Raw genomic sequence first — 19874 nt, forward strand, 5'->3', positions numbered from 1 at the left:
CTAATGGAGTAGATCCTGAAGTCTACAGGCTCATGCTTTCCCCTTTTGCTGTAAGAGACAGAGCTAGAATGTGGTTGGATTCTCAACCCAAAGACAGCCTGAACTCTTGGGATAAGCTGGTCATGGCTTTCTTAGCCAAGTACTTTCCTCCTCAAAAGCTGAGCAAGATTAGAGCTGATGTTCAAACCTTCAGACAGAAAGAAGGTGAATCCCTCTATGAAGCTTGGAAAAGATACAAACAGTTGACCAAAAAGTGCCCTTCTGACATGCTTTCAGAATGGACCATCCTGGATATATTATATGATGGTTTATCTGAACTATCAAAAATGTCACTGGACACTTCTGCAGGTGGATCCATTCACCTAAAGAAAACGCCTGCAGAAGCTCAAGAACTCGTTGACATGGTTGCTAATAACCAGTTCATGTACACTTCTGAAAGGAATCCTGTGAATAATGGGACGCCTATGAAGAAGGGAGTTCTTGAAGTTGATACTCTGAATGCCATATTGGCTCAGAACAAAATATTGACTCAGCAAGTCAATATGATCTCTCAGAGTCTGAATGGAATGCAAGCTGCATCCAACAGTACTCAAGAGGCTTCTTATGAAGAAGAAGCTTATGATCCTGAGAACCCTACAATAGCAGAGGTGAATTACTTAGGTGAACCTTATGGAAACACCTATAACTCATCATGGAGAAATCATCCAAATTTCTCATGGAAGGATCAAAAGCCTCAACAAGGCTTTAATAATGGTGGAAGAAACAGGTTTAACAATAATAAACCTTTTCCATCATCCACTCAGCAACAGACAGAGAACTCTGAAGAAAATGCTTCTAATTTAGCAAATCTAGTCTCTGATCTATCCAAGGCCACTGTGAGCTTCATGAATGAAACAAGGTCTTCCATTAGAAATTTGGAAGCACAAGTGGGCTAGCTGAGTAAAAGGATCACTGAAATCCCTCCCAGTACTCTCCCAAGCAATACAGAAGAGAACCCAAAAGGAGAGTGCAAGGCCATTGACATAAGCACCATGGCCGAACCTACAAGGGGAGTGGAGGACGTAAATCCCAAGGAGGAAGACCTCCTGGGACGTCCAGTGACCAATAAGGAGCTTCTCTCTGAGGAACCAAAGGAATCTGAGACTCATCTAGAGACCATAGAGATTCCATTGAACCTCCTTATGCCCTTCATGAGCTCTGATGAGTATTCCTCTTCTGAAGAGAATGAGGATGTTACTGAAGAGCAAACTGCCAAGTTTCTTGGTGCAATCATGAAGCTGAATGCCAAATTATTTGGCATTGATGCTTGGGAAGTTGAACCTCCCTTGTTCATCAATGAACTAAGTGATCTGGATCAACTGACATTGCCTCAGAAGAGACAGGATCCTGGAAAGTTCATAATACCTTGTACCATAGGCACCATGATCTTTAAGGCTCTGTGTGACCTTGGTTCAGGAATAAACCTCATGCCCCTCTCTGTAATAGAGAAACTGGGAATCTATGGGGTGCAAGCTGCTAAAATCTCATTAGAGATGGCAGACAGTTCAAGAAAACAGGCTTATGGACAAGTAGAGGACGTGTTAGTAAAGGTTGAAGGCCTTTACATCCCTGCTGATTTCATAGTCCTGGATACTGGAAAGGAAGAGGATGAATCCATCATCCTAGGAAGACCTTTTCTGGCGACAGCAAGAGCTGTGATTGATGTTGACAGAGGTGAAATAGTCCTTCAATGGAATGAGGACTCCCTTGTGTTTAAAACTCAAGGATCTCCCTCTGCAACCATGGAGAGGAAGCAGAAAAAGCTTCTCTCAAAGCAGAGTCAACCAGAGCCCCCACAGTCAAACTCTAAGTTTGGTGTTGGGAGGCCACAACCAAACTCTAAGTTTGGTGTTGAACTCCCATATCCAAACTCTAAGTTTGGTGTTGGAGAGTTTCAACAATGCTCTGAACATCTGTGAGGCTCCATGAGAGCCCACTGTCAAGCTATTGACATTAAAGAAGCGCTTGTTGGGAGGCAACCCAATTTTTATTATCTAACAATATTTTTCTTAGTTATATGTCTTTGTAGGTTCATGATCATGTGGAGTCACAAAATAAATATAAAAATTGAAAACGGAATAAAAAACAGCAGAAGAAAAATCACACCCTGGAGGAGCATCTGTCTGGCGTTCAGCGGCAGAACAGAGCATGGTTCTGGCGCTGAACGCCCAAAATGGGCAGCTTCTGGGCGCTGAACGCCAGAACAGGCATGGTTCTGGCATTCAACGCCAGAAATGGCTAGTAAATGGGCGTTGAACGCCCAAAATGGCCACCAACCTGGCGCTGAACGCCCAGAGTTGTGTGCAAAGGCATTTTTTTACATGCCTAATGGGTGCAGGGATGTAAATCCTTGAACACCTCAGGATCTGTGGACCCCACAGGATCTCCACCTACCTCCACTCACTTCTTCTCACCACTCTCCTTCACACAACCCCATAAACACTCTTCCCCAAAAACCCTTCACTAATCACCTCAATCTCTCTTCCACATCACCTCTTCACCACTCACATCCATCCACTCTTCCCTATAAACCTACCTCATAAACTCCACCTACCTTCAAAATTCAAAACCAATTTCCCACCCAAACCCACCCATATGGCCGAAACCTTCCCCCCCCCCTCCCTCTCCTCCATTTCTTCTTCTTCTTCATTTATTCTTTCTTTTATTGCTCGAGGGCGAGCAATATTCTAAGTTTGGTGTGGTAAAAGCATAAGCTTTTTGTTTTTCCATTACCATTGATGGCACCTAAGACCGGAGAATCCTCTAGAAAGGGGAAAGGGAAGACAAGAGCTTCCACATCCGAGTCATGGGAGATGGAAAGGTTCATCTCCAAAGCCCATCAAGTCCACTTCTATGATGTTGTGGCCAAGAAGAAGGTGATCCCTGAGGTCCCTTTCAAACTCAAAAGAAATGAGTATCCGGAGATCCGACATGAAATTCAAAGAAGAGGTTGGGAAGTTCTAACAAATCCCATCCAACAAGTCGGCATCCTAATGGTTCAAGAGTTCTATGCTAATACATGGATCACCAAGAACCATGATCAAAGTAAGAACCCGGATCCAAAGAACTATGTTACAATGGTTCGGGGGAAACACTTAGATTTTAGTCCGGAGAATGTGAGGTTGGCGTTCAACTTTCCAAACATGGAAGAGAACGCACGCCCCTACACAAGGAGAGTCAACTTTGATCAAAGGTTGGACCAAGTCCTTATGGACATATGTGTAGAAGGAGCTCAATGGAAGATTGACTCCAAAGGCAAGCCGGTTCAACTAAGAAGATTGGACCTCAAGCCTATAGCTAGAGGATGGTTGGAGTTCATTCAATGCTCAATCATTCCCACTAGCAACCGGTCTGAAGTTACTATAGACCGGGCCATCATGATCCATAGCATCATAATTGGAGAAGAGGTGGAAGTTCATGAGATTATACCTCAAGAACTCTACAAGGTGGCTGACAAGTCCTCCACTATGGCAAGGTTAGCCTTTCCTCACCTCATTTGCCACCTATGCAATTCGGCTGGGATTGACATAGAGGGAGATATCCTCATTAAAGAGGACAAGCCCATCACTAAGAAAAAGATGGAGCAAGCAAGAGAGCCCAGTCATGGAGCTCAAGAGGCGCAAGAAGCTCATTTCCATGAGATCCCTGAGATGCCTCAAATGCACTTTCCTCCACAAAATTATTGGGAGCAAATCAACACCTCCCTAGGAGAATTGAGTTCCAATATGGGACAACTAAGGGTGGAACATCAAGAGCACTCCATCATGCTTCATGAAATAAGAGAAGATCAAAAAGCAATGAGGGAGGAGCAACAAAGACAAGGAAGAGACATAGAAGAGCTCAAAGACATCATTGGTTCCTCAAGAAGGAAACGCCACCATCACTAAGGTGGATTCATTCCTTGTTCTTATTTCTTCTGTTTTTCGTTTTCTATGTTATGTGCTCATCTATGTTTGTGTCTTCATTACATGATCATTAGTAGTAGTAACTATGTCTTAAAGTTATGAATGTCCTATGAATCCATCACCTCTCTTAAATAAAAACTGTTTTAATTCAAAAGAACAAGAAGTACATGAGTTTCGAATTTATCCTTGAACTTAGTTTAATTATATTGATGTGGTGACAATGCTTCTTGTTTTCTGAATGAATGCTTGAACAGTGCATATGTCTTTTGAAGTTGTTGTTTAAGAATGTTAAACATGTTGGCTCTTGAAAGAATGATGACTAAGGAGACATGTTATTCGATAATCTGAAAAATCATAAAAATGATTCTTGAAGCAAGAAAAAGCAGCAAAGAACAAAGCTTGCAGAAAAAAAAAATTAGGCGAAAAAAATAGAAAGAAAAAGAAAAAACAAGCAGAAAAAGCCAATAACCCTTAAAACCAAAAGGCAAGGGAAATAAAAAGGATCCCAAGGCTTTGAGCATCAGTGGATAGGAGGGCCTAAAGGAATAAAATCCTGGTCTAAGCGGCTAAACCAAGTTGTCCCTAACCATGTGCTTGTGGCGTGTAGGTGTCAAGTGAAAACTTGAGACTAAGCGGTTAAAGTCAAGGTCCAAAGCAAAAACAAAGAGTGTGCTTAAGAACCCTGGCCATATCTAATTGGGGACTTTAGCAAAGCTGAGTCACAATCTGAAAAGGTTCACCCAATTATGTGTCTGTGGCATTTATGTATCCGGTGGTAATACTGGAAAACAAAGTGCTTAGGGCCACGGCCAAGACTCATAAAGAAGCTATGTTCAAGAATCATCATACTGAACTAGGAGAGTCAATAACACTATTCGAACTCTGAGTTCCTATAGATGCCAATCATTCTGAACCTCAATGGATAAAGTGAGATGCCAAAACTATTCAAGAGGCAAAAAGCTATAAGTCCCGCTCATATGATTGAAGCTCTGTTTCATTGATAGTTTGGAATTTGTAGTATATTCTCTTCTTTTTATCCTATTTGATTTTCAGTTGCTTGGGGACAAGCAACAATTTAAGTTTGGTGTTGTGATGAGCGGATAATTTATACGCTTTTTGGCATTGTTTTTAGTATGTTTTTAGTAGGATCTAGTTACCTTTAGGGATGTTTTCATTAGTTTTTATGTTAAATTCACATTTCTGGACTTTACTATGAATTTGTGTGTTTTTCTGTGATTTCAGGTATTTTCTGGCTGAAATTGAGGGACTTGAGCAAAAATCAGATTCAGAGGTTGAAGAAGGACTGCTGATGCTGTTGGATTCTGACCTCCCTGCACTCAAAGTGGATTTTCTGCAGCTACAGAACTCGAAATGGCGCGCTTCTAATTGCGTTGGAAAGTAGACTTCCAGGGCTTTCCAGCAATAAATAATAGTCCATACTTTGGCCAAGAATAGACGACATAAACCGGCGTTCAACGCCAGCTTTCTGCCCAAATCTGGAATCCAGCGCCAGAAAAGGAGCCAAAACCAGAGTTGAACGCCCAAACTGGCACAAAAGCTGGCGTTCAACTCCAAGAAGGACCTCTACACGTGCAACACTCAAGCTCAGCCCAAGCACACACCAAGTGGGCCCCGGAAGTGGATTTATGCATCAATTACTTATTTCTGTAAACCCTAGTAGCTAGTTTATTATAAATAGGACCTTTTACTATTGTATTAGAAATCTTTGGACGCTTGGTTCTTAGATCAGAGAGGCTGGCCATTTGGCCATGCCTGGACCATTCACTTATGTATTTTCAACGGTAGAGCTTCTACACTCCATAGATTAAGGTGTGGAGCTCTGCTGTTCCTCAAAGATTAATGCAAAGTACTACTGTTTTCTATTCAATTCATCTTATTTCGCTTCTAAGATATTCATTCGTACTTCAATCTGAATGTGATGAACGTGACAATCATCATCATTCCCTATGAACGTGTGTCTGACAACCACTTCCGTTCTACATTAGAACTGAATGAGTATCTCTTAGATCTCTTAATCAGAATCTTCGTGGCGTAAGCTAGAATGATGGCGGCATTCAAGAGAATCCAGAAAGTCTAAACCTTGTCTGTGGTATTCCGAGTAGGATTCAATGAATGAATGACTGTGACGAGCTCCAAACTCGCGATTGCAGGGCGTTAGTGACAGACGCAAAAGGATAGTAAATCCTATTCCAGCATGATCGAGAACCGACAGATGAATAGCCGTGCCGTGACAGGGTGCGTTGACCATTTTCACTGAGAGGATAAGATGAAGCCATTGACAAGGGTGATGCCTCCAGACGATTAGCCATGCCGTGACAGGGCATTGGATCATTTTCCCGAGAGATGACCGAAAGTAGCCATTGACAGTGGTGATATATCACATAAAGCCAGCCATGGAAAGGAGAAAGACTGATTGGATGAAGATAGCAGGAAAGTAGAGGTTCAGAGGAACGAAAAGCATCTCCATTCGCTTATCTGAAATTTCTACCAATGATTTACATAAGTACCTCTATCCCTATTCTATTATTTATTATTCGAAAACACCATTATCAATTTATATCTGCCTATCTGAGATTTGCAAGGTGACCATAGCTTGCTTCATACCAACAATCTCCGTGGGATTCGACCCTTACTCACGTAAGGTATTACTTGGATGACCCAGTGCACTTGCTGGTTAGTTACACGGAGTTGTGAACCATGGTCTTGGCATCATGTTTTTGGCGCCATTTCCAGGGAAAGAAAGAGCAATGAATTTTACATAATTAAAGTGTAATCACGATTTCGCGTACCAGGAGGTATGTCTAACGAATTTGCAAGCTCCACTCCTTTTTGCTCTTTGACAACTTCCACCTCCTTGTAAGCTTCTTCAATTTCAACCTCTTCCTCTTGGTAGCTTTCTTCCAATTCAATCTCCTCTTCACTGCTTTCCAAGGGCATGGGAGGTTGTGCTTCTTCTTCTTGAATCTCCATCTCTTGATCAACCTCTTCCAAGTCTTTAGCTATGATATGCCTTGGAGGTTGTACACCCTCTTTGGCATCAAATTCAAATGTTTTGGAAGGAGGTTCTATGATTGAGCTTTCTGATGACAAGTCATCTTAGCCTAGTTTCACTAGTCTTTTTCTTTTGTTTTCAATTGAATTTATGCACTTTCTTGAGCCATAAGTAAGCCAATTGGGTAGAATTTCATATTTCCTTTGATTCAATTAACCATGGATAAATTAATGCAATTTCATGAGATTTTGTGCTAAAATTGTCATATATTATGAAAGAATAACAATCTCATGATTTTGAGCATAGCTTTGATGTGCTTGGTTGATTGATGATAGGTGAAAAGAGCTTTGAAGAAGGTTGAAGAAAGAAGAAATGGCAAGGAGCAAGAGAGAACAAAAAGCTTGAGTAAAAGTTTGACCTCAAACTTTAGCTCAAACTTTTGGAAGAGTTGAACTCACCCTGGAGAGGAGCAAAAGCTTGCGCCAACGTTTGCCCTCAAGCTTTTAGGCAAACGTTGGCGCCACAACAAAACACCCAGGAGAGCAAAAGCTTGCGCCAACGTTTGACCTCAAGCTTTTAGGCAAACGTTGGCGCCACAAGCATGAAGGGGTATACTTCCAACAAGAATAACTTGAGTTGTAGATGTCCAATTGAGGTGATTCCAAGTGGGTTAGAAATCTGACATTCAAAGCTTTCCAACCATATATAATAGTCTATATTGGGCATAAAATTGGCAACGTGACAAGAGGACAAAGTAGCCCCCAAGAAGCATACAAAAGGGATCCACGTTTGGCTCAAAGTTTGACCTCAAACTTTGGCTCAAACGTGGATGGCAGCAAGGAAGCCTAGCTGATGTGAAAAGTTTGAGTAAAAGTTTGACCTCAAACTTTTACTCAAGCTTTTCTGATTCATGGCCCGGTTCAAAAATGGGTTTCTCTCCAACTCCAAGAGCAATCAACAGAGACTTTTGTAAACCCAATTCCATCAAGAGCAAAGGCCCAATTCAAGGCTTGAAGATCATTTGAAGAAAGTGTATAAATAGCTTAGAATTTAAGTTTTTAGAGAGCTTTTCTTTTTAGAGCCTTTCCGTTTTAGTTTTTACTAAGTGATTTTGGGAGAGCTTTTGGTTAGGAGTTAATTTGGGATTCTGAGTCTTGGGGAAGGAGAATTGAATTCTCTTCATCTTAGTTTTCTTGTTTTCATTTTCATTTACACTTGTCTTGAATCTTGGGTTAAAGAATTGAGGAAATTCTGTCTCAATCTCACCTTGAGATCTCTCTGTCTCACTTTACTGCAACTGTTGGAAATTGAATTTGGTTGTGTTTCTTCTACTGTTTGATCTTTACTTTTCTTGCAATTGAATTCTGAATTTGGATCTAGGAAGGCATTGAGATCTAGACTTGGTTATCTAGTCTCTTGGGTCCTGAGATCTGAAATTTCCTTTTGATTTCTCTGTTGAACGCTTCTTCAAGCAATTTACATTTTCTGTTTGAGATCTACTGCAATTAAATTCATCTTTTACTTCCCTGCTTGTTGCAATTTACTTTTCTGTGTTTAATTTCTGCAATCCCAATTCCCAACTCCTTTTATAATTCAAGCAATTTACATTTCTTGCATTTTAAGATTCTGCAATTTACATTTCTTGCGTTCTAAGTTTCTGCCATTTAATTTCTTGTTCTTTAAGATTCAGCACTTTTATTTTTTGTTCTCTTTACTTTACTGCAATTATCCCTCTCCTTTTAATTTTCATGCAATTTAAATTTCAGTTAATTACAAATCACTCAACCAAATCTTGATTCGCTTGACTAAATCAACCACTAAACAAAAATTGCTCAATCCTTCAATCCCTGTGGGATCGACCTCACTCCCGTGAGTTTTATTACTTGATGCGACCCGGTACACTTGCCGGTGAGATTCGTGTGTTTGGAATTCGTTTTCCACAAAAATACACATCACTTTCCCATGGAGGTTCCGCATCTCCTAAGTCTTCGACCACTTCTTCCTCTTTAATGATTACGGCTTCCTCCAATTGTTCCAATACAAAGTCATGTTGTTCATTGTCCACCGGAGTTTCTAGCTTCTCCTTCATGCTGCGTTCTTCAGTAGATTCTCCACATGAAGCCATGGGAGTTCCTTGAGTGTCCAGATGTCGAGAAGCTAATTTATTTACTACCTCGGTTAAGGCAGTCGTGAGTTCCAGTACACTCCTTTGCATCCTTGCTTGCCCTTGAAGAATACCACGAAGAATGTCATCCATTGGGGATTGGGGTGGATATGAGGGTTCATTATTTTGGAGAAAGGGTTCATAATAGGAAGGTGATTCTTCTTGATAAGGATATGGAGATGGTGAATATTGAGGTGGTAGTTCTGGGTGTGGTTCATATGGTGGTTGGTGTGGTGGATAAGGATTAGGGTCATATGGAGGTGAATGGTTGTAGGTGGCTTGTGAGTATAGTGGTTCAAAACTATGTCGAGGAGGCGGTTCATAAGCATATGTGGGGCTTGTTGGTAACTGCAAGGGGGTGGTTGTTGCCATGAGGGTTGATCAAATCCTTGTGGCTCCTCCCATCTTTGATTGTTCCAACCTTGATGCTTGTTCTCATTGTAATTTCCTCTTCCTGCAACATAATTGTAGTCAGACTCATAGCCAAAGGGGTGAGAGTTCATAGTAGCAAATAAAAATTAAAAACGAAAATAAAAACAAATTTAAATTAAAAGGTTATTGAAATTTAAATTTTGAATTTGAAAATTAAATTTTGAATTTTGAAATTTAAATTTTGAAATTTGGATTTTGAAGTTGAAATTTGAAATTTGAATTTTGAATTTTTAAATTTTGAAATATAAGATAAAGTTTTGAAAAAAGATTTGAATTTTGAAAAAATTTTTAAAATTTTAAATTTAAATTTTGAAATTTGAATTTTTGGAATTTAAATATTGAAATTTGAAATTTGATTTTGAAATAAGATAAGATAAGATTTTGAAAAAGATATGATTTTTTGAAAAAGATTTGAATTTTGAAATTTAAAACTAAGATAAGATAAGATAAAAATTTTAAAATAGAAATCTGAAAATTTTTTTTAAAGGAAAATTTGAAAATCCAATTAAAATAAAGAGAAAAGATATTTTTGAATTTAATGAGGAAAGAGAAAAACAATAAAATGACACCAAACTTAAAATTTTTAGATCAAAACGAAGAAAACAACTAAGAACAACTTGAAGATCAAGATGAACACGAAGAACAAATTTTTCAAAAAAAAAATTTTTTTAATAACTAAATAAAAACTAATAACCTCTTAATTTATGAAAAAGCAAAAATAAAAACAAATAACAAGCAAAAAGCAAATATTTACAATAACCAATAATAAGACACACGTTTGCAATTCGCCGGCAACGGCGCCAATTTGAAGAACGGAAGCTTGACGGTTTAGAATTCAGAATAAATTCCCGTTGCAAGTATAGTTTCTAAACCAAACAATCATCCTTTCTTACAAACGTTTTGGTTGTCACAAGTAACAAACCCCTTAAAAATTGATAACCGAAGTATTCAAACCTCGGGTCGTCTTCTCAAGGAATTGCAAGGAGGTATGTTCTTATTATTGGTTATGAGTTTTGTAAATCGGGGGTTTTGAAAGTAAGGAACAAGTAATTTAAATGACAAGTAAAATAAATAAATAACTTATAAAATAAACTCTTGGCAAGGTATGAAAATTCGGAAGTCCTATCCTTGTTATTCTTATGAGCATTGAGTTTAACCCCACTTAGTTAACCTTTACAAAAGCAAGGGAAAGTCAAGTGGACTAATTAGTTAGATTTTCCAAGTCCTAGCCAACTCCTAAGGAAAGACTAGAGTTAGTGGAATTCCAGTCAATTAGAGGAATTAATTAACAATCACGATAAGTTTAATAACTCAAGAGCCTCCAGTTAATCAATTAAAGCCAAGAATATAAAAAGGCTAAATAAGAATCAATAATCTGAAATACCTTGATTTATATTAAATAAAGAAAATTCTAACATGAATAGTTCATAAGCCAATTTGGCAACATAAATCAGATACGAATAAAAGTATTAGAGTAAATAGAAATATAAAAGGAGTATTGAACCTGAGAAGAAGTTGAAATAATAAAGTTGAAATAATAAGAAATTCTAATTTCTTTAAGAGGAATCCTAATCCTAAATCCTAAGAGAGAGGAGAGAACCTCTCTCTCTAAAAACTACATCTAAACTATGAAAAGTGAATAATTCAATGCATGTTGATGAAAGAATAGTTTCCCCCACTTTATAGCCTTTAATCTGTGCTTTCTGGGCCAAAAACTGGGTCAGAAACAGCTCAGAAATTGCCCTTAGCATATTTTGGTACGTACAGGTCGCGGGAAAGTGACGCGGAAGCGTCGTCCACGCGTTTGCGTGGATTGCGTTTCTGCCAGGTCACGCGTCTGCGTAATCCACGCGTTTTTGTCGCTTGGCTTCGGGGTAGCTATAGCAAATTATATATTGTTGCGAAGCCCCGGATGTTAGCTTTCCAACACAACTGGAACCGCATTATTTGGACCTCTGTAGCAAAAGTTATGACCGTTTGAGTGCAAAGAGGTCAGGCTGGACAGCTTAGCAACTTCTTCAACTTCTTGTATTCCTTCCACTTTTGCATGCTTCCTTTTCATCCTCTGAGCCATTCCTGTCCTGTAATCTATGAAAACACTTAACACACATATCAAGGCATCGAATGGTAATAAGAGAGGATTAATAATTAGCAAATATAAGATCAAAGAAGCATGTTTTCAATCATAGCACAAAATCAGGAAGGAAAAAGTAAAACCATGCAAATAGTATGAATAAGTGGGTAAGAACTTGATAAAATCCACTCAATTGAGCACAAGATAAACTATAAAATAGTGGTTTATCAATAACTTGAAAGAAGACCAAAAGGAAGCCAACTTGTAGTTACCGATGGTTGAATTTGTGCTTGAGAAATTTGAGAACGTGGGTTACATCCACTGTTCACAGCGGTTGCATTATTAATTGCAGCATTCTCCCCAGGGCCACTCCAAGAATTTTGATTGTTTTCCTCTACCTGAGATGTTAAACTTGCAGCAGTTTGTGCTACAACCACAGGGACATTATTGTTTGATGAAGACTCTATGTTACTATTTGAAGTTTCTTCAGTCATATTGATAATCCTCCCACTCCATAGTTGCATGCACTAACTCAATACCTATCAAAAAAGAAAAAATATTTGATACAATTTCACAAAAACTGTTCCATTTGGCGTACCAATTTGTTATGCAGATTTTAGTAAATTTTAGTTGGTTCGATATCTATGATCTGGGAGTGAAACCTACTCCTCTTTTGTGAGTACTAGTTTTCTTTTTTATGCACCAAAACTTTACTCTAAAAGAATGAAAGGAAAGAAGGAACAAAATGCAAACTAAAATAAAGATCTTTAAATTCAAAAAGAAAGAAATTGAAGCAAAGTAAATGCTTCGAATTAAAAAAAGTATACAATTGCCTTCAAGAAATTCGAAGGACTTTGAAATTAAAAATCACAATGCAAGACTTAAAGAAAAAAGAAAATGACTTTTGCGAAAGGAAAATAAATTACATGAAAGTAAATTATAAGAACTTGAAAGAAATGTAAAGATATGGGAGGAATCCTACCGAAAATAAACTCGTGACAAACTCAGAAAATCGATAGGATGTGAGTGTGTGAGAGTATTTTCTAAAAACGAATTCTAACCACTTGCTTCCTCTGAGCCTTGTCAATATATAAATCAATCCAACCAATCTTGTCCTGTGAAGTGCCATCTTTCAAGAATTTGAAAAAAAAATAATTGTTCTCGCCAAAATATAAAGTCAAATAACTACCCTTGTGCATTACATCATTAAACTTGACATGTCAACCGTCAGTTTCATTCATCAATGTGTTACACCAAATCGAGACCCCTTCTATCAACAACCACTTTTCGAATCGGCATTCTCGAAAACTCGACTAGCAACTCTTCAACTAAGTTACTCTTTGACTAACACTATCAAACAAGGAATTCAAAACCAATAATCAAAATAAGGCCCTTGATAGGGTAATAATGTGTAAATTTATTTAAAAACAAAAAATCTAAATCTAAAGCATTAGATAAAGTGTATTTTTTATTCAAGCTTATGCCATACAATTTGAACAAAAATGAAAATTTTATAAAAGGTGACACAACATGAACATTATAATACATTACTCTATATTCATCACACACATAATCAGTCAAAGCATAGCACTCCCAACAAATAATCAGCTACATGATCAAATTTGCAAATTAAAAAAAAAAAAGAGTAAGAAAGTCAAAACAATTTAAACGGTCAGCTACCAGAAAAAGAAGAAGCAACAACTTGCTTAACAAAGCTGATATACACTCTCAAACTGCGACGAATAGTGGAGCAATCGATGAATATGAAGAAGTCATGCGTAACTGACGCTCATATTTGATTTTTTGCATTTCAATCGAAACACATCTAAAACGAAAAAATAAAAAACAAATTTAAAAATCACAAAAATTCAAAAGATAGTAGATCTAAAAAAACCTTAGAAAACATCACACGAAAAATCCCAAAATTTAAAATTTGGACATCAGACATGATCAGACCTTGTTTTCAAAGAGCTTGTTGGGAAGTTCCTTGCAAGATGCCTAGAATCCCTATAGTTGTAGCAGATCCGCTGTTACCACCGTCGCCGTGCATGCTTCCACATCTGCTTCCTTCTTGGTTGCAACCCCTGGCCATATGGCTCATCCCTACCACAGCTGTAGCAAGCAAGCGCCACAACTTCCTCCTTTGTTACAGTTCCAGGCCATGTGACCCATCCCCACCACATCTGTAGCAACCGCCACAGCTACCACGTCCTTCACTGCCACCATCGCGACCCCAATGATGGATTGAAAAAATAAAACGGAGGAGAAGCAACTAGAAGAATGCATTGAACAATGAAAACAGGAGGTTATAAATATACTTTTTTCTTCAATTCAAAACTGAAATTTAAAATTTTATGTCTTTTTACTTGTTTGAAAAGGTGGAAACTAAATGTAAATGAGAATGAATAAGAAACAGTTGGTATTGAAAGAGAAATTGAAGGAAGGAGTTGTTAGAAGTCATTAAAATCAAAGAGTAAAATTCACTCGAACATAAATGAATGACTAAATAGGAGAGAGGCAAAATACAGATGAACCAACACTGCATATAAAACACCTTAAAGAATCCAACTCTCATGCCCCCTCCTTTAAGATAAGTCAGCATTTCACTCACCAATAATCTTCTTCTAAAGGTTTAGTATTAGATTACTCACCTCGAATGTAGACAAACTCATATCGACCGTGTGCGTATAAATCAAATTAATCTTTTCATGATTTTAATCATTTTTAGAAATATACTGCAATCTATTTGTAATAATCCTTTAAAACATTGCTGTTACTTATTTAGGACTACTTTTAACTTATTCAAATTTCCACATTTTGAAATTGAAAGACCCTTTACGTCTACAGATAGTCACCAAATAAAAAGACTGACTTAAGCCAAAGATTATTTACATAATTTTCATATTAATGTTACAAAATTATACTGGAGTTTCGCTTTTTCTCCAACGGATATGCAAAATTAGCACTAGTGAAGTTATATTGAACGCCGTCATTGGTATGTATAGCCTACAGGACTGGTGGTTTGATTTTTGATTAAGTGGCTGATTGTACAAACAATGAGGCAGCGAAAACTGCTTAGTAATCACAAAGCGCAGCCTATTTACGTAGACTATACAAGGTATATGGTACAAAATTCCATTGATAGTGGTTGGTCATGGCTATGTTGTTAGAGCAGAGGGAAGGGTTGAGCGTGAGCCAAGTACTTTGCCACCAACATCTGGGAAAGTCTCAAAACCGGGTAAGCAGCTGACCTTGCCATTTGCATCTACTCTTACAGGATATTTCATTAGGTGCCCTTGCATTGGTGCAAAAGAATCAGCTGTATACTTATTCCAGTTCTCTTCAGCAATCTTGTTCACAATTTGGACGCATTCCAAAGTTTCAGGCTCCTTGAAGCATTCATCGATGTAACCCATGTGTTCCGCCCATAAAGACATTCTGTACCCATATACATGACCATGTGGATGCCTCTGTTTCTTAGCCCATGTATGATGGGGTTGATATGCACCCATTGCGATCTCTGTATCTCTCGATCCAGCCATTGATCGTTGATTAATGTTGGCCGATCCGAGTATAACATATTCATCATCCACAACCATTCCTTTCGCATGTACATAAACCATAAAACGGTTGTACTTGGAAGATGCAACCTGATGACCATTCGTTAGAAAGTCGAGTTATATGTAATGCCCCCAACATAAAATAGCAGTTCTAATTACATTATGCGCAATAAGTCAGTCAAATTTGGTTTTGAATAATTACCGTTTCGCTAGTATTCGAAATCACAGAAGCATTTGAGTTTGGAACTTCAGTTAAATTCTCCCTGTTTCCAAGACAGTAAAAGTTCAGGTAGTCTTGTGGATGGCTGTCTTCAAGGTTTGCAGCTTTTAACTCCCGAGCTATGATGTCATACATCATCTGCATAGTTTGTCCCTGAAAATACGAATTCCATTATAATGAATCTATAAGAAATCATCAAATTATTATTTAAACAAAATATCTGTATATGCTTGTTGACAGCTGAGTGTTGTATTCAAACATACATTACCTGCCAAAACAGAATCTCTTGCATTGCCACAGAAGAAGGGACACCTTCAGGAAACATTGGGATGACAATATAAACTGTAAATCTCTCCTTGGATCTAATCTTACTAACTATCTTCAGTGCTAACTCCATAGGAATTAGGTTATCAGCACCTGGTCATTGAACAGAATACTCGATTGTTAGAAAATGTCTTCACTAAAATAACTAATGAAAAAGATCATCAACAAACCGACTAGGTAGGATTTAATTAGGGAAAGCATTATAAAAATGTGAGATAAGAATGGTATTGCAGGCACAACACAAGAGCTAAGTATCAAACATAAATAACATGTGTACTGTTAATCAAATAATCATATAGAAACTTTAGCAATCAAAGTTGTACGAGTAAACAATACCTGCTTCTTTGTAGGATGGCCATGCAAAGGATGATCCGATGAAATATTGATTCTCGATATAAATAAAATGTTGTGCAGATCTTATCGCATGTATGTATGCTGTCTGAATACTCTTGTCAATCACCAAATTTTTTGCACAAACGAGGTTCTGCAGTAAATGGCAATAAAATAAAGTTAACAACAAAGAAAACCTGACGGTTATGTATTTATGTATACCGACAAGTTCATCTTAATCGTATATCAAAGGTTTATAGTAAGTAACCTGATTCTCAGCTTCGAGTACATCCTTAGGAAACCCTTTCACTGAGCCAGAGTCAATAGATCGAAAAACCTGTTAAAATGGCAAATGAAAATATAAGCAAACAAATTGGTAGTTGAAACAAAAGAGAAGAAAATGGAAGCTAATAGTTTAGAGGCAACCAATTAGCAACCTGAACGTTCCAATTTTGGGGGTCATCTTCCTTGGAAATCCACAAGTCAGGATGATCATTTGGAACTGACTCAGAAGGACTGAGAATCCAAGAAATGCGTTCCAACTTGATGAGAGAATCATCTTGCCAATACGATACTCTCTTGATTTTTTTACCCAACTCAGACCATCTAGCGGCTTTTCTCCAGCGCTGCTCAAAATTAGTGAGTATATCATACACAGCAGGACCCTCAATTTTGCAATGTAAGTCATGCCATGCTTGCCTTGGACACTTGACTCCTGCCTATTTTTAAAAATGGGAAGTATAAGAACAGTTACTTGATAAGAGCTCATTAGTGATCTTCATATCCCTACCAACAAAGACCTTACAACAAAAGTTTATTCCTAACGAGCACTATGTTGATTGGTGGAAGGATCACATGGAAGTTTTCTATCCAGTAGAGAATGATAAACTTACAGAAAATGTAGGATTATGATGATCATTCTGAAAAACAGTGTCAAGATCTCGGACAATCCTGTGCTCAGGTGTATCATAACGCCCATCACAAAGATCTAGACCACCTATAAATGCGGTTATCTTTCTATGGTTTCCCTGTCCTTGAGTATCAACTATTACACATTTTTGATGATGCGTGAAGAGTGTTCCAACAACCTGAAATATGGTTCGCATCATGGTCAACAAAGTTTTCTAACTTCTTAAAGTACTTGAAATAAATAAATAAATCAGTTCCCGCCACCCCCCCCCCCCCCAAAACACAAAAATCAAGTTCAGAAGGAGAAATTCTTAGATGTTTCTAAAGCAGAAATAATTGGATGCAAATAAAAACATTATTTAAAACGAAAATTGAAGTTATTGATGGTCATTCTCTCCATGAAAGCAAAACATAGAGTATTAAAAGAAATATTTTATATAAGAATGGAAGAGTGAAAAATGTGGACCAAGTAAATGGAAGAGTGCAAAATGGATCAAGTGTAACATATATATATATATATCAATCAATGCTGAAAGCAATTTTCAGCTAAAAGATAACAAAATATGTGAAAGCTATAAAACCATAGCATAAAGCATGCCTGCTGCCTGAAAATGCTAAGCTTACTGCTGGCATATCGAGGTGACAGCACACATGTTACTGAAGAATGCTTGAAGAACCTTCGAGTTTCTTCGTCATGAGTTTGCATTACTCCATCCTGAAACCAAATAATCATTAGTAACTAGCTTGTGTTAATAAATGCCACAAAAAGGTACAGAAGTCATAAATAAATACATTAGTTTATTAATATTATGCTAAGTATACACTAAAAGCAGCCACCAAAGTCAGTCACAGTATAAAATATATGTTAAAATATAAATATACATTAAAAATATTTAAACCACACATATATTTATACACAAATACATTAATAGTTGATTTTATTGACAAATTTTAGTGTAGAAATAATATTTTTGTTATGGAAAATGTGTTACCGTGTGAATGAAGAATTTATTGTGCGAAGTCTTGTCATCCCAGACCAACATTAAGACCCTAACGCCTTCTTGAGACTTGTACTTGAGCAACTCACCGAGGCTCAAATCTCCACCGCTGGGTAAAGGCCTAGTGGGCTCTCTAACGAGCTTCACCTTATCGTAAATGGACCAACCCACAATGTATACCAAATGATGGGCCTCCAAGATCGAATGGCAGATATCTTCCCAGCACTTACCTTGCTGAAACTCAACTCCATCATCCAATCCAATCTCTGGCAGCATCGAATCCGGCACGTGCGCGTCCTGGTACAGAGTCACCGAACCTCCATGCCGAATCGGAAAATACGTATCCGGAACGGCGAACCGATTAGGTTCTGGTGCAATGTTGGATCTGTACAGAGGAGAATCCTCGCATTTCGTGAATTTCATCTCGAGCTTAACCGCGCAATTAGGTTTCGGAGGCCTACCGGAGGTGCCGATAATCGGGAACCAGCTGCTGACGGTTTCGCCGGATAAGATCTTATCCGCGGAGACGAATGCGACTCCGATCAAGTCTGCGCCGAACATGTCGTTATCTTTGATGTAAAATTCCAGCTCCGTGGCCTGGTGAGCCAGAGGGATCTTGAAATGCTCGTTCCAGGTAGGGTTCTGAGAGTTAGCAATGACGCGGGTTCGAGCCACGGTGGCGCCGGCGATGCAGACGGTGACGTAAGGGTCGCTGGTGATGATCTTTCCGTGGCGGTGTCTCTTCTCGGTCTTCTTCCTGCCGGTGATGGAGGCGGTGCATGTGTTTAGAGCAGAGAAGAATCTGCGGAAGCGCTCCGAGAGCATGTCCATGTTGGGGAGGTAACGAGCCTCAATGATCCGAAGATCGAGGTCTCCATGGAGGTACACCACGGTGTCGGATTTCGACTCCGTCACCATTGGGTTGAAAACTTGAAATCGAAAACCTTCAACTATTATATATATATTATAGATATTTATTTATTTTTTAAAACGTGGGGAGACTTTGGTGATAGAGAGCGTTTGAAAGCGCAAACGCCCGCTATCACACCACACAACAAACCGGGGCTCCGTCGGCGTTACCGCATCGTTTTGTTTATATATATAGTTCAGTTATGCCGCGGTGAAACCGAATACCAGAAAATGAGGAAACGGAATATATACGGGGTAGGGAAAAGAATAAATATAGAAAGAAATAAGTTAGCGGGAAAACAAGGGAATCGGCACGAGTTAGTTTGCCCTTAGCGTCTATATTTGAAATTGTGAAATACGGGTTAGTTGTTCTGTAATTAAATTACAGCCACGTTACTACTTCCAGCTTGCTCTGATAGGCCTAGATTGCTAGGGGATCTATCATACATAGATTTTTAAATGGAGAATTTTAGCATAATTATGCCTATATTACTGTAATTATGATAATTATAAAGTTGTTAAAATTAAAATTATAATTTTAATATTATTTTTAAAAGCATTATAATTATCATAAGCACTATAATATACATATTAAAATATTTTTTTAAATATTAAGCTTAACAAAAAATATCGAACACTAAATTAATTATTATATATATTATTTTATTTTTTATATAAATTTTATATTTTAATATATATTTTATATAAATAATTAATTTTTTATTATTTATTTATATTTGTTGAAATTTTTTATTTTTAACAGAGGAAGAAGTAAAAAAAAAAATAATTATTAGTTGTTTATTTGGTAGATTCTTTGACTCGTTTTGGTTAGTCAATCAAGTTATATAGTTGAGCTGGAGGTTTAATAAAAGACATTATGGATCATTATTCTAAATTTCTAACCAATATTCTTTTGATATTTTTTTTTTCCTCAGGCGGCTCTTATAACTTATAAGGTCAAATACTGTGCTGGCAATGGCGTTAAGGCAACCTCCCC

The 19874-nt window shown here is 37.8% G+C and overlaps 1 protein-coding gene and 1 long non-coding RNA gene across 2 annotated transcripts; both read right to left on the reverse strand.

The window, feature by feature from the left end:
• Positions 1 to 10924: 10924 nt before the first annotated feature.
• LOC140180790 (uncharacterized) lies at positions 10925 to 14173 on the reverse strand. Its single transcript, XR_011874756.1, has 2 exons — positions 13584 to 14173; positions 10925 to 12166 (listed from the first exon to the last, which is right to left on the reverse strand). It is a non-coding gene; the product is annotated as an uncharacterized lncRNA (long non-coding RNA).
• A 326-nt stretch (positions 14174 to 14499) lies between these two features.
• LOC112766895 (phospholipase D delta) lies at positions 14500 to 19027 on the reverse strand. Its single transcript, XM_025812795.3, has 9 exons — positions 17963 to 19027; positions 17569 to 17685; positions 16955 to 17149; positions 16499 to 16780; positions 16330 to 16398; positions 16068 to 16215; positions 15676 to 15824; positions 15390 to 15560; positions 14500 to 15277 (listed from the first exon to the last, which is right to left on the reverse strand). The coding sequence occupies exons 1-9, from the start codon at positions 18884 to 18886 to the stop codon at positions 14786 to 14788; spliced, it is 2547 nt and encodes an 848-aa protein (XP_025668580.1). The 5' UTR covers positions 18887 to 19027; the 3' UTR covers positions 14500 to 14785.
• Positions 19028 to 19874: the final 847 nt, after the last annotated feature.

This window comes from Arachis hypogaea, chromosome 17 (genome assembly GCF_003086295.3).
Source record: "Arachis hypogaea cultivar Tifrunner chromosome 17, arahy.Tifrunner.gnm2.J5K5, whole genome shotgun sequence".
NCBI lineage: Eukaryota > Viridiplantae > Streptophyta > Magnoliopsida > Fabales > Fabaceae > Arachis > Arachis hypogaea.